Raw genomic sequence first — 13,949 nt, 5'->3', positions numbered from 1 at the left:
AGTACTATTCCATGTAATAAAACAAAAAACCACACAAACATGAAAATCGCATTTCAGTCAAATTAAGCATAATCCTTTTAAAATAATATTGCAAAATTAATTATTAAAGATTAGAAATTAAATGCAACTTACTGTCTATTCCTAGCAAGCTTTGCACATATTTGACGTAAAAATATTCTAAGTTCTCGTAAAGTATTTTCCTCTTTGTTATATATTAACTGTAACTGTGTTTCAGTTAACTTTGGCGGAGCTGGAGGAGGTGCTAATGGTAGCGCTGGAAGAGGCACTAAACATAAAAAAATAATACACCATTAACAAAAAATAAATTATATAACTGAAATTAAAAAAAAAGAAATAATGTCTACAAATGGGCGATAGATAATATGGCTCATCCCACAATCAGTTCCCCAACACTGTTTTTTTAATGCGTTATTGTCTAGTTTGATAAATTCTGCACTTATCTTTTAACTAACCTACATCATAATACTTTGATTTAAAACTGTATCAAGTGGGAATGCTCTTTATAGCACTGCCTTAGTAATACTTCTCAGTACTTACATATGTCTTTATTTATTTTTTTGTATTATTTGCATTTAGGCTTATCATATTTACTTCCATTAGACTGGTATGAATAGTTTAAATGTTATTAAAAAGCTACTTTCAATAAAGTGAAAATTACCATGATAATTTCTATTTTCTGAAAGTAAATGCCTCCTCTATGAATCATGAGACCTTGCCATTGGTGAGGGGGCTTGAGTGCTCAGGGATACAGAGTAGCTGGACCGAAGGTGCAACCATATCGGAGAGGTATCTGTTGAGAGCCAGACTAAGGAATGATTCCTGAAAGAGGGAAGCAGCTCTTTCAGTAGTTGTTAGGGGCGTGTGTCACAATGACTTAAACGGCCATATCAACATCACTCAGTCCTCTGAGTACTGCACAGCTGAAAGCAATGGAAAACTACAGCTGTTTTTTTTCCCAAGAATGTGGCTCTCTGCATTTTCACATAATAATAATGGAGGCGCCTTCCTTGGTAAAATATTCCGGAGGTAAAATAGTCCCCCGTTCAGATCTCCGGGTGGGGACTACTAAGGAAGGGGTCACCAGAAAAGTAAAAAATAACATTCTACAAGTCGGAGCGTGGAATGTTAGAAGCTTAAAAAAGGTTGGTAGGGTAGAAAATTTAAAAAGGGAAATGGATAGGGTAAAGGTGGATATAGTAGGAATTAGTGAGGTTCGGTGGGAAGAGGAAGGCGACTTTTGGGCAGGAGACTTTAGAGTAATTAACTCAGCGTCAAATAATGGGCAGCCAGGAGTAGGTTTCGTGATGAACAAGAAGATAGGGAGGGGAGTGGAGTATTTCAAGACGCATAGCGATAGAGTCATTGTAATAAGGATAAAATCAAAACCTAAACCGACAACGATTGTTAACGTCTATATGCCTACAAGCGTCCATGATGATGATGAGGTAGAGTGTGTATACGAAGAGATTGATGAAGCAATTAAACACGTTAAAGGAGATGAAAATTTAATAATAGTTGGAGATTGGAATGCAAGCATTGGAAAAGGCAAGGAAGAAAATATAGTGGGTGAATACGGGCTGGGCAAAAGGAATGAAAGAGGGGACCGACTTATAAAGTTTTGCACGAAGTATAATTTAGTAATTGCCAACACCCAATTTAAAAATCATAATAGAAGAATATACACTTGGAAAAAGCCAGGCGATACTGCAAGGTATCAGATAGATTATATCATGGTTAAGCAAAGATTTAGAAATCAACTCGTTGACTGTAAAACTTACCCTGGAGCAGACATTGATAGCGACCATAATTTGGTGATAATGAAATGTAGATTGGGGTTTAAAAACCTGAAGAAAAGGTGTCAGATGAATCGGTGGAATTTAGAGAAGCTTGAGGAAGAGGAGGTAAAGAAGATTTTTGAGGAGGACATCACAAGAGGTGTGAGTAAAAAAGATAAGGTAGAAAATGTAGAAGAAGAATGGGAGAATGTTAAAAAGGAAACTCTTAAATCAGCAGAAGGAAACTTAGGCGGAATAAAGAGAACTGGTAGAAAACCTTGGGTTTCAAACGATATATTGCAGCTGATGGATGAACGTAGAAAATATTTTAGCATTTTAAAAATTTATTCAGCATTTTAAAAAAATTAGGGTTCAAATACAGAGATAGAAGAACAATTGCTAACATGTACAGGAACCAAACAGCAACAGTAATAATTGAAGAACATAAGAAAGAAGCCGTAATAAGAAAGGGAGTCCGACAAGGATGTTCCCTAGCTCCGTTACTTTTTAATCTTTACATGGAACTAGCAGTTAATGATGTTAAAGAACAATTTAGATTCGGAGTAACAGCACAAGGTGAAAAGATAAAGATGCTACAATTTGCTGATGATATAGTAATTCTAGCCGAGAGTAAAAAGGATTTAGAAGAAACAATGAACGGCATAGATGAAGTCCTACGCAAGAACTATCGCATGAAAATAAACAAGAACAAAACAAAAGTAATGAAATGGAGTAGAAATAACAAAGATGGACCACTGAATGTGAAAATAGGAGGAGAAAAGAGGTAGAAGAATTTTTTTATTTGGGAAGTAGAATTACTAAAGATGGACGAAGCAGGAGCGATATAAAATGCTGAATAGCACAAGCTAAACGAGCCTTCAGTAAGAAATATAATTTGTTTACATCAAAAATTAATTTAAATGTCAGGAAAAGATTTTTGAAACTGTATGTTTGGAGTGTCGCTTTATATGGAAGTGAAACTTGGACAATCGGAGTATCTGAGAAGAAAAGGTTAGAAGCTTTTGAAACGTGGTGCAATAGGAGAATGTTAAAAATCAGATGGGTGGATAAAGTGACAAATGAAGAGGTATTGCGGCAAATACCCGAAGAAAGAAGCATTTGGAAAAATATAGTTAAAAGAAGAGACAGACTTATAGGCCACATACTAAGGCATCCTGGAATAGTCGCTTTAATATTGGAAGGACAGGTAGAAGGGAAAAATTGTGTAAGCAGGCCACGTTTGGAATATGTAAAACGAATTGTTGGGGATGTAGGATGTAGAGGGTATACTGAAATGAAACGACTAGCACTAGATAGGGAATCTTGGAGAGCTGCATCAAACCAGTCAAATGACTGAAGACAAAAAAAAAAAGAAAGTAAATGAAATGGAATGAATTGCATAATGTTAGAACCTACTGATACAATTTTTCAGACCGAAAATGATGCAAACATTACATGAATTTTTCAACCAAATGCCATAACTCACGAAGTATCTAAATAAACACCAGTTTTCTAACTTTCTGTTCATGAAAAGAATTGTTTTCAAGGTAAAAAAAATTAAGTGATGACTGTATAATACTGATATTTTACACCCAAAAGTAATAAAATAGTACACTGTGCTAATAAATATTGCTACTACTACTATTACTTTTAACATTCTTAATCATTTAGAAAAGTTAACAACTTTCAAAGAAACCAACATTCATAGCAGCTCTTAAAGCTCTTTTTTGATCTAGCACACATGCTTCCATTTGTTGTTACAAAACAAAATTCTGTATGATATACACGTGAAGAGAGATATTGCTCATGGAAGAGAGCAATATCTGAAAATTATTCTTCATATTATATGAAATAAATGAATTTTCTGTACTAGCTTAAATATTTAAATGTTAAATATTTATTGTACAAAGTACATTAGATATTAAGCTAAAGATCAAAATAAACTGAATGAAGAATTCCTCAACCAGTTATCAACAAATCTGAAAGTTTCATGGTAACAAATGCCTTATTTATGTTCTCTAATTGGTTCTCAAAAACCCTTAAGTTGTCCTACACGAAATCCATACAATGTAAATAATTCCTAATTAAAGAACAGTCAAAAATATTTAAATAACAAAGTCTGCCTGATTTGTCAGAATTCAAGTACACAACAAATAGCAATATCAACGAACTTATTTCCCTTTCACAAAAATGGTTTTTCCAAAAGATATTTTCAGATAAAATTCAGTCCATGTTATTTTAATCTGTGTATTTTAATACATAAATCAATTTTTGAAATTTTAGTATAATACCACAATAAATATAGATCCAGAATTAAACTTAAGTATTTCAAATAAATGGACCATTAACTTGTGAAAAAAAATTTATTATTTTTTTTATTGAATATGATTATACAGAATAAAAGTACATTAGAATTGATTTAACTGGTTCTTTCAATCATAAACAAACTGTAACATTATGCAACCATATTTTGTAGAACTGACTGCAACATTTCAACTCTTCAGCCCATATTTCTTTCTTAAGTATATTTTTCCATAGAATTAAAACACATTATTTAACAAGTGAATTCTGGATTGTTCAAAAGTGCATGAAACCATGGTTATGTGTTCTGTTACAACAATAGACTGAGCACACGACTTGTGATAAACCATTTTGTTTTTCCTTCAGTTGAATATATTTGTGAGCCACTAGAACACGGAAATGTTCAATACATTTCCAGTGGAAGGCATGCTTCAACAAATGTAAAAGAAGCTGAGTATTCATTTCCTTTGTTACTTTAACTGAGATTAGGATGGTCTTCACACAAACTGAAACACCAGCTAGCACTTGCAATTTTCTCTAATATTTTAATGCTGCATAATCCGAGTTGACTTTTAAATCAATCAACAATCCTTTGTCGACAAAATATTTCCTCACTATCACATTACTGATGCTTTACCTTCTAATTATTGGCAATGCTTTTGTAGAAATAATTAGCTGATGAAGTAAAATTAAAGGATAAGCTGGTGGCAATCAGTAGTTAATCCAATCAATTCCATTACAGGTTATTTTCACTTCCGGTATGAGTCTTTCATCAGGTTTTATTTTCTGTAACAGATTTAATGTAAAGAACTTATTTCTTTCAAATATCCAGCCTTGTTTTATATACACAGTAGGTCTGAAAAGTTTCCGAACAAAATTTCTGTAGTCGATACAAGTAACGTCATTGCAAACAACCAAGAAACTATGTAGTATGATGTGTGGCATGTGTATGTACAAAATTTCATCACGTTTTGTCACTCCAGTCTCAAGTTATATTTGGCCACATACATTGTGTTCATGTGACCTTGTCCGAACTCGTGACATGGAACATCCCAACCCCGTAGGGGAAACACACACCCGCCTTGTGACACTTCCAGTCGCCACACCCCCTCTCTGGTAACAGGATGCAACATGAAACAGAGAAGAGCGATAAAATTTTGTGTTTAATTTCAAAAATACTTTGTTGAAACTTATTCTATGATACAGCAAGTATTCAGTGATGAAGCCGCATCTCGTACTACAACATACAAGTGGTGGAAACAGTTTAAAGATGGTAGAGAATCGTTGGATGACGACGAATGAAGCAGGAGGCCGCCAACAGCTGTTCATGATGAAAACATTGTGAAACTGCGTGCGCTTCCTGCTCGAACAACTTCATCTTACCCTTCAGACCATAGCAGAAGAGCTTAACATCAGTAAAGATGCACTACATACAATTCTAACAGAAAAAATGAACAACCCTCCAAAAGGTGTGCTCTCATTTTGTTCTACATTTCTTAACAAAGAAAAAAACAAGTGCGACTTTCTTGCACACAAGACTTCGTTGAAACTGCCCATAGCAACCTGAAGTTTTTGGAAACAATTGTAACTGGTTACAATTGTAACAATGAAAGCTGGTGTTTCATGTATGATCCACAAACAAAGCGTCAATCAACTGCTTCGTTGAGTCCTGGAGCCAAAAGACTGGCGAAACTCAGGCAGCAAAAATCAAGAGTTAAAACAATGTTGATTGCATTCTTCGACTCAAAGGGCCTGATTCATGTTGAATTTGTCTCTACTGATCAAACCATGAATTCTAAATTCTATTTGGAAGTAATAAAACACTTGATGCATTCATCGAATTCAGCTTCAGTACCAGATTCTGGCTAGTTGGACTCTTGCACAACAATGCCGCAGCACACATGACAACAGTTTTAACACGTTATTATAACACAAATCAAATTCACCATCTTATCCTACCTACCCTATTCACCTGACTTGACTCCAGCAGATTATTTTCTGTTCCTGAAACTCAAGTTGAAGATGAAAGGTTGTTTTGATGAAATTCCGGCCATCCAAAGGGCTTGCACCATGCAGCTGAAGACGATCCTACAAAGTGATTTCTCCATAGCATTTGACGGGCTCTATCGGTGCTGCAGTGAGTGTATAACTAGAGAAGGGTTCCATGTAGAGGGCTGATACAAGTAAATTCATTATCTTAAAATTTTTATTTTTATTTAATTTTGTTTGGAAACTTTTCAGACATGCTCTGTACAGGTGCCGCTCTGCAAAAAGATTTGATTCTTTAATTATCATAATTTATTTTTTTAAATACAGATATTTTAATTCTACGACAATGTCCCTTACGACTGCTGGCACATTCTTCCTATTTTGGAAAAAATTTTATTTTCCTATAAAATTGAAGCTCAATTTCACCATAGCACTCAAATTTCAGCTTTGTTCAGGAATTCCTTGTGGTTTGTTAACAAGTATGAGATTCAACTATCCCCCAAAGGAAGAAATGGTATCACAAGATTTCGGTGGTCAATTCTGGTTGGTATTGCACGAGGTAAGATGGGTAGGAAATGTTTTTTGCAACAAATGTTGTTTTATGTACAATATGGCAGATGTAGCAACCTGTTCAAACCGCATTTTCTAAAACCCAATAAAGATCTCAAAAACTCTTTGTTGTGGTAATGTTTGCTATTCACAGAGTCCAATCATAACCATAGTATACAGAGATATTAGATCATAAGCATAAATCCATTTGTAAACAGTGTCTTGTTAGAGATACAACGGGTTCTTGTTAAGTCATAGCGGTTCCCTAAGTCTCAAATCTGATAATTTGTTTACTGACAATTCCTTTAATTGAAAACATGCCACACTATTAACAATGATCTTCTATAATCTAATTTTTAAAATTAATTTTGAACTACTGACTGATTATGTATAAAAGACAATTCTACTCAATTTACAAACTTCTCCATGGAACATTCTCCATACTGATGTGTTTTTCACCATCATGCATTGTTTCTTTGTGTAACACCCAACACTAAAAGATTGAAAAAGAAAGAGATGACTAATCAGGAAATTACATAACACAAACAGTGACACCCAACTTGAATCTTCACTCTGTATGAACCCTTTAATACTACATATGAGTGAAAGTGATAACTTACTTCCTGCAGCTACTTTACATATTTGCATACATAATTAAAATGTAAATTTTTATAGTTTCCAATTAGTTTTTTCTTCATCCAAAGTAATTGCTTTCCTTGATTTTATTGAAGATTAGAACATCAAAAACTTATATTCTACAAAGATATATATTTAATCATGTAAAGCTAGCATCTACTTTTAAAAATGTGTATATATAATTTAATAGGCATTATTACATGCGGGTATATCTAATAGATTTGGTGAAACATCTGATTATTTAAAATTAATTAAAAATTATAATTTAGAATCATGTTTTTTGGATTTTCTAGTTTAATTTGTTTAATTTTATTTAACTTATTCTGGAATTTCTGTTTAATTTTATCTACATTAAAATTAACTAGTGACTGAAAAATAGACCCTCACAAGAATAACATACACATTGAGGCATACATATCCAATCTTTAATAAATTGCAAAAAATTGTTATCCTTTAGATCATTACTTGCTCTGATATTGTCAGACAATATTCTCCCTACATCAGAGTTGATTATCTTTTCGTTTATTGGTTTTTTGTTACAAATTACATAATCACTCTTTGGACTGATAAAATTCTTCTGATCTTAATTTATGTAGACATTCTCTAGTTTTTAAATTTTCTCTCTCTTTATATTCATCATACTCTCTTAAACTTTTTTTTCTTTCGTTGGTCTTAAATGTTTTCTTCCTCTTTATATTTATCCTCTTCCTTAACTTTTTCATTCTTAACATTTTCTTCCTCTTCATATTCATCTTCTTGTTATTTTTTTTTGAGATATATTTCTTCATTTTATCTTTCTTAATCCTGTACGATTGTTTCTTTTTCATTTTTGATTATTCACCAAATAATCCAATAATAAAAACTGAATATTTTACTTTGTAAGGTTGAAATTAACATTTGTAGCCAGTATAAAAGAGTTCACTAAATGGAATAGTTGAATTATTATTAAATTTTATTTATACAACACATCAAAAATCTGAAATTTTTGTTAATCAGCAACTCACAAAGACACGAATACTGACCTAATAATTCAAGTAATAAAGAGACTTTTACTCTCCTAATATTTCATGTAAGATTATTAAATTAATAATTGTATAAATATATGATCTTAATAAAAACTAATATTTCAGCAATTATGTAACTGTCCACTTTATTAATGAATTGGAGGATCACATCTCACTTTCAAATGAAATAAGTTTAAATGAAGTGCAGCAAAAAATGTATATATGTAATTTAATAGGCATACAAAGAAGTCATGTGTTGTCCATATCAGATTTTTTACCATTGTACAGTAATACTGTACTATAGTATAAAAACTACATTTCACTTTTATTACGAACTTTCTATTTTAAAAAACTACAATGTTTTATTTTGTTGGATCTGTGTGTACTGCGAGTTTATGTTGTTTATCTCTTCAATAATCAAATATTTTGCCCATAACATCATATAAGTAAAATTAAATATTTCTTCATTCATTTATAGTTCTTTAGAATTTCATAATATATCCTGTTTTTAATTTTCTTTGCATTTTAATGACTTTTTTAATCCTTGCAATATCAGACCTTTTTTCATTCCAACCATCACCTGGTCCCATTGGTTCTAATATACTGTAGATTGTATATTCATAATGCACTATATTACCAATTCTTCGCTCAGAACAAGTCTGCTGAGCAATTTGTACCAAAATTACAAAATTTTTCAAATTAGATATATCAAAATTAAATTTAAGGTAAATTATTAATTACAACAATGAGAAGGTGGGGAAATTATTTAGTTATTTGAGGTTAATAATTTAGTTTTTATTTTGTTAGGGTAGTTATTTAGTTTTTTCTCTATAAAACCACCCACCTACCAATAACTTCCTTTCTCCACTCTTAATAAGAAGAATAATATAAATCAAATTGTGATGTGAATAAAAAAATGTCACTCAGTACTTTAGGAGTGTTCCCACATCGAAACAAAAAGTTCCAACAAAATAAGTCCTGAAAATAATAGCATGATATACATTTTAAATGCTTCATTTAAGTTTTTGCTTAAGCATTTCTGTTAAAATCAGGTTCTTTAGACAAAAAAAAGTTATCAGCTTCTTCAAAGAAGAAGCAAAAGAAAAAATTGTTAAAATTTTTACTAATAAGCATATACTTTTCAACAATACCAATTCTTGAGCTATCACAGACTAAAAATGGAAGTTGTTATAATTTTGAAACAAATATAAAATTACCGTATTTGTTTATTTTGTAGAGAATATTAGACTTAAAAAATATGCCAAATTTCATTAAACAGCTCATCTACCCTGGAGACAAATTAAAAAAATAAAATGGTAGGCATGAATTAAAATGTGTTTCAAGGGCTCATGTACAGTAGGTTTATTTCTTGTGCTTGAATATTAGATAATCTTTTTTGTTATACATCCTCCATAAACAATACAGGCAATATAATCGTGTAACCATATAATGCTTTTTAAGCATATTAATCCCCATATTACTTTAATTGAACAAAGATTTTTTATCTCAATTAGGTTTTTTTGAAAATATAATACTGAAAAACAAATGCACCCAAAACTAAAAATTCACTGAAAACTGACTGCACTTAATTTCATTTGTATTTTGAGTTTTTAATTATAAAAATAAATAACCTTTTTTCTTTGGAGGGCGTGGTGGCTGAACAGCTCGCTCAAGAATTAATGGTCTAAAGAAAGCCTCTCTTTCTTTCTCATTTGCAGGTTCTACTTTGTAGATCTCATTACAGTAGAGACTGAACACATTCTGCAACTAGAAAACAGAAAGATAAAGTCTAATAATTAAATCTATTCAACAAGATATTTAACATCTAATGAAATTCAATGTTAAAAAACAATATGATCAAGAAGTAAAAAAGCCTTTACTTATATTAAGTATGAAACAAAAAAAAATATATTTACAATTGCTTATATAACACAAAGTAAGAAAATTCATTAGCAAGAAAGTTATAATTATAATATTAGTACCAAAATAAAAAATTTAGCTATTCCTAAAATCCACCTCATTGTTAAATGAGGTGGTAAAACCAATTGTTTATTGTTACTGTTGATTGCTACAGACTGATTGTTATTGTTGCAATAATTTTTATCTAACAAGTTTGTAAAATAAAAAAAACTTCATACTTTATTCCAAACAAAAATTTTCAACACCTACAAATTGTTCTGGAACATTAATTATTATACTTATGAGGATTGATTTTGTCTAATAGGTTTCAGAACTGCTTTGCTTTACATAAACTATTTTTTAATTCCTGATATAATGTATGATTGGATAATAACTCCACAACTAATACACAATTTAAGATTTAATTCTGAAATGAGTAATGCAATTATCATTTTGCAAGCAATACTGTATAATTCTGTACAATACGGAACAGTCACTGGTGGTAGACTATAACATTTTTTTTTGTTTGTTTTTATCTCAATAATAAATATAAAAATTTGTACCATATCCAAATGTGATATTACCAAAAGCATAGGAGTTCTGTAACACTTCAAGATCTTACTACCTATTCTAATTTCTTTACAGAAATACATTTATTTTAACTTTTTTTTCAAACAGCCTAATTTATCTTTAATCTACCTATACTTAAAAATAATATTTTATGAAAATTTCATTTTAAAAAATAACACATTTAACAAATTCATTCTGAGAAAGATCACATCCTTCATCACATAAAGAACAATGTTCATTATTTAAAAATTTCATTCAAGCATTTATCTTACAGTCTACGTACTGTACCAAAGGGTCCCTGAATACTTGGACAGAATAGAAATATATAGTCGCTGAAGAATTTTTTTTTCTTCTTTATCAAGTTTTTTTTTATGGTTTCTCTTAAATTGGATGTAATTCCTAATAAAAGGGCTGCTATCATCACAATTGCTTTCAGAGTAATGAGATTCGTCAACTATTTGAATATTTTTATATAGGGATAAATGATGTGGTTGATGATTATAACTGTGCAATTGATTCCACAACAATACAGGTAAGCTGGAAGTTTCTTTGTCCCTTAATTGTATGTAATCACAAAGTTCGTTGGTAAGAGTCTGCAAAACTGGACGGCATCACGGTGAAGTCAACGAACTATGTTTAGAATTCTAAACATGACCTAACCTAAAAGTGAAATGAAAATAGGGAAACAAATTAAAAAATAAGCATGAAAACATTATATTTCAGTTCAATTAGATTTGTAAAAAAAAATACTTTCAAAAAATACCTCTAATTTTGTTCAGGACTCAAAACATGTCACTTTTTCTTTAAAAAGGTGGGTTTATAAGTCGCACCGCTAGATAGTAGTACTTGATAGTACTACGTAGTGTACAAAAATTTGATAATACTTGAAATAATAAAATTTAAAAGCAAATATACTACAGCTTGGTTTAATAGTAAATGCTCTTATGTAAATGAAAGTAATGAAGATAAAACAAATTTTTTAATTCCCATCACTTCAACAGTCGGAAAGTGCAAATGTGGCAACAAATATTTGTTACATAAAACGGAAATAAATTTTATTGGGAAAATTTGTATTATCTATTTAAATGAACTGATGGAGAAATAAAAAAAATTCATTTAATAATATTATAAAAAGTGTGTCCACAAATATGATAAAAATCAAGGGTTTTATAAAAACCCTTGATATAATAAAAATCTTGGTCACCTCAGGGTGCCATGGCAGCAGTCTCTGCCCTCCCTATCTTACCCCCTGGAGAGGTTTCCCAACAGGGTTTCCTGAGCCTCAGAGAGACACACCAACCTCCTCTTCTGGACAGCCAACATGCACCTCTGCTGGAGGGCTGCCCTCCCTTTGTAATCTGTGCCACCTGCATATACCTTGACGGTCCCGTAAGTCATCATCGGGGAAGTCCGACCCACTCACTCCTGCATGTGAGCAAGCTAAAGCACCCTAGACATAGAGGCTGCCTCCCTGGCCCTGAACGTCACCACATTTCATATCCCGTTTTTTTCCCCTTCTTATATACACAACCTATAAAACATAGCATCTTTTACCCCCTTGCCTTTCCCATCATTTCGAGGCCATGTTTCCACCAAACCCATACGTAATACAATTTAATATACAATACTATGCTACTACAATATTACACGATACATAATAATTACGACAATGCCGTACAACCGGATAATACCAAGATACAATGTACCAATACTACAAAACAATGCTACATTGTACATGCTAAGAAATACACAACCTTACTGTAGCACTCAGTAATATCCTCGTTCCAAGTATGACAGGAGCCTTGACCCCACCAACCCATACAAAATACATATACAACAATACTATCCTAATACCATACCATAAAATTATACAGCACAGAATCATAAAAAAGACAATACAGTATAGCATGTTAACATAATTTACAAAATACACATTAAAGTAACAAACAATGCTGTAGTACTAGAATACCCCTTGTTCTGGGTATGGCGGGGCATTTCCCCTACCAAGCCATACAAAAGCAACACAACAATACTACCATATTATAATACTACAATACTGCACAATACATAATAATAAAGATTACAATATTACACACTTGGAAACATAATTATTAACAAAGATGTCAAGGCCATGCACCCACTAAGCTCATACTAAATACAATGCAATAACTACAATACTACAACACTACTCAATACCTGATAATACACAATGTACCAAAACAATACTACATCTTATATAAACATATCTACTCTGCTATACTGTAAAAACATAATAATATAATCTACACAATACATGATACAGTACCATACAAGCAAGATACTCTGTACACAGCAACACGATAGCAATAGCATCCTGATACATCATGTTAGGGAACTCGCTGGTACATCCTGTCACACAAGATGTTACTTGAATCAAGGCAATACAAATCGACCTAGTACACTTTCCTTTTAGTGAGCTTCCTCTTCCACCTTTTATTTCAATACCGTATGCATCAGGTTGGCCACCTCTTCCCAGCCTTCCTTCCTCCTTACCATGTGCCTGACTACAGTGCCCAGTGTGACATTAACCGATAGTCTGTTTCTCTCGGCTTCCCACCTGTCACACTCAAACCAGATTTGTTCTACAGTATCATCTTCGGCGCAGTATCTATAGATCGCTGATGTTCTGCATTTGAATCTCTTCAGATAGCTGCCAAAGTCATCATGGCCAGAGAATAATTGGGCAAGACAGAAATCGACTTTCCCCGTTTCTCTGTCCCACCCAATCCTTCACGGCGGGAATGAGACACCAAGTCCAACTTCCTTTCTCACTCGTCTCCTACCTCATCTGCCATCTGGCGATGATCCTATCCCTCACCTCTACCTTCGACATCACACCGAAGCAGAGACCCTACTCTTCCACCAGATCTATGGGTGGGGTACTCGCAATTACACAAATCTCATCATAGGAGACCATCCTGTATGCAATGTAGTACACAGGAGCAGTCTCCTATGAATAGACTCCAGCAGTGTCCTCTACTTCTGAATTTTTATTCCTCTGATCCACGCAGGGAAGCATATAGTATCACCGATGTCACTGTGGTCCCTATTACTTTCCTCTTTTTCTCAGTTGGCCTCGCTATATCAGCCATTAGGTCTTGAGACAGCTGTCAATAGGCTCTCCACCCTGTCTGTCACCATGATATGGGGCCCGAACAACCAATTT

The 13,949-nt window shown here is 32.6% G+C and overlaps 1 protein-coding gene across 5 annotated transcripts in view; it reads right to left on the bottom strand.

Annotated features, from left to right (window-relative positions):
• LOC142321352 (ATPase family AAA domain-containing protein 2B-like) overlaps nt 1–13,949 on the bottom strand; it is a 189,627-nt gene that overhangs the window by 61,102 nt on the left and 114,576 nt on the right. For all 5 annotated transcript variants that reach the window (XR_012755606.1, XM_075359372.1, XM_075359383.1 and 2 more), the window contains exons 18-19: nt 9,907–10,042; nt 133–286 (exon numbers count right to left, since the gene is read on the bottom strand). Coding sequence is in view for 4 of the 5 variants with exons in the window: in XM_075359372.1 (XP_075215487.1) it covers nt 133–286; nt 9,907–10,042 (290 nt within the window). In the remaining variant the exon portion in view is untranslated. The remainder of the gene's footprint in view (nt 1–132; nt 287–9,906; nt 10,043–13,949) is intronic.

This window comes from Lycorma delicatula, chromosome 1 (assembly GCF_047948215.1).
Source record: "Lycorma delicatula isolate Av1 chromosome 1, ASM4794821v1, whole genome shotgun sequence".
Taxonomy (NCBI): Eukaryota; Metazoa; Arthropoda; class Insecta; order Hemiptera; family Fulgoridae; genus Lycorma; species Lycorma delicatula.
Note: the sequence above shows the minus strand (reverse complement) of the source record. Positions and strands in the feature narration are given on the sequence as shown.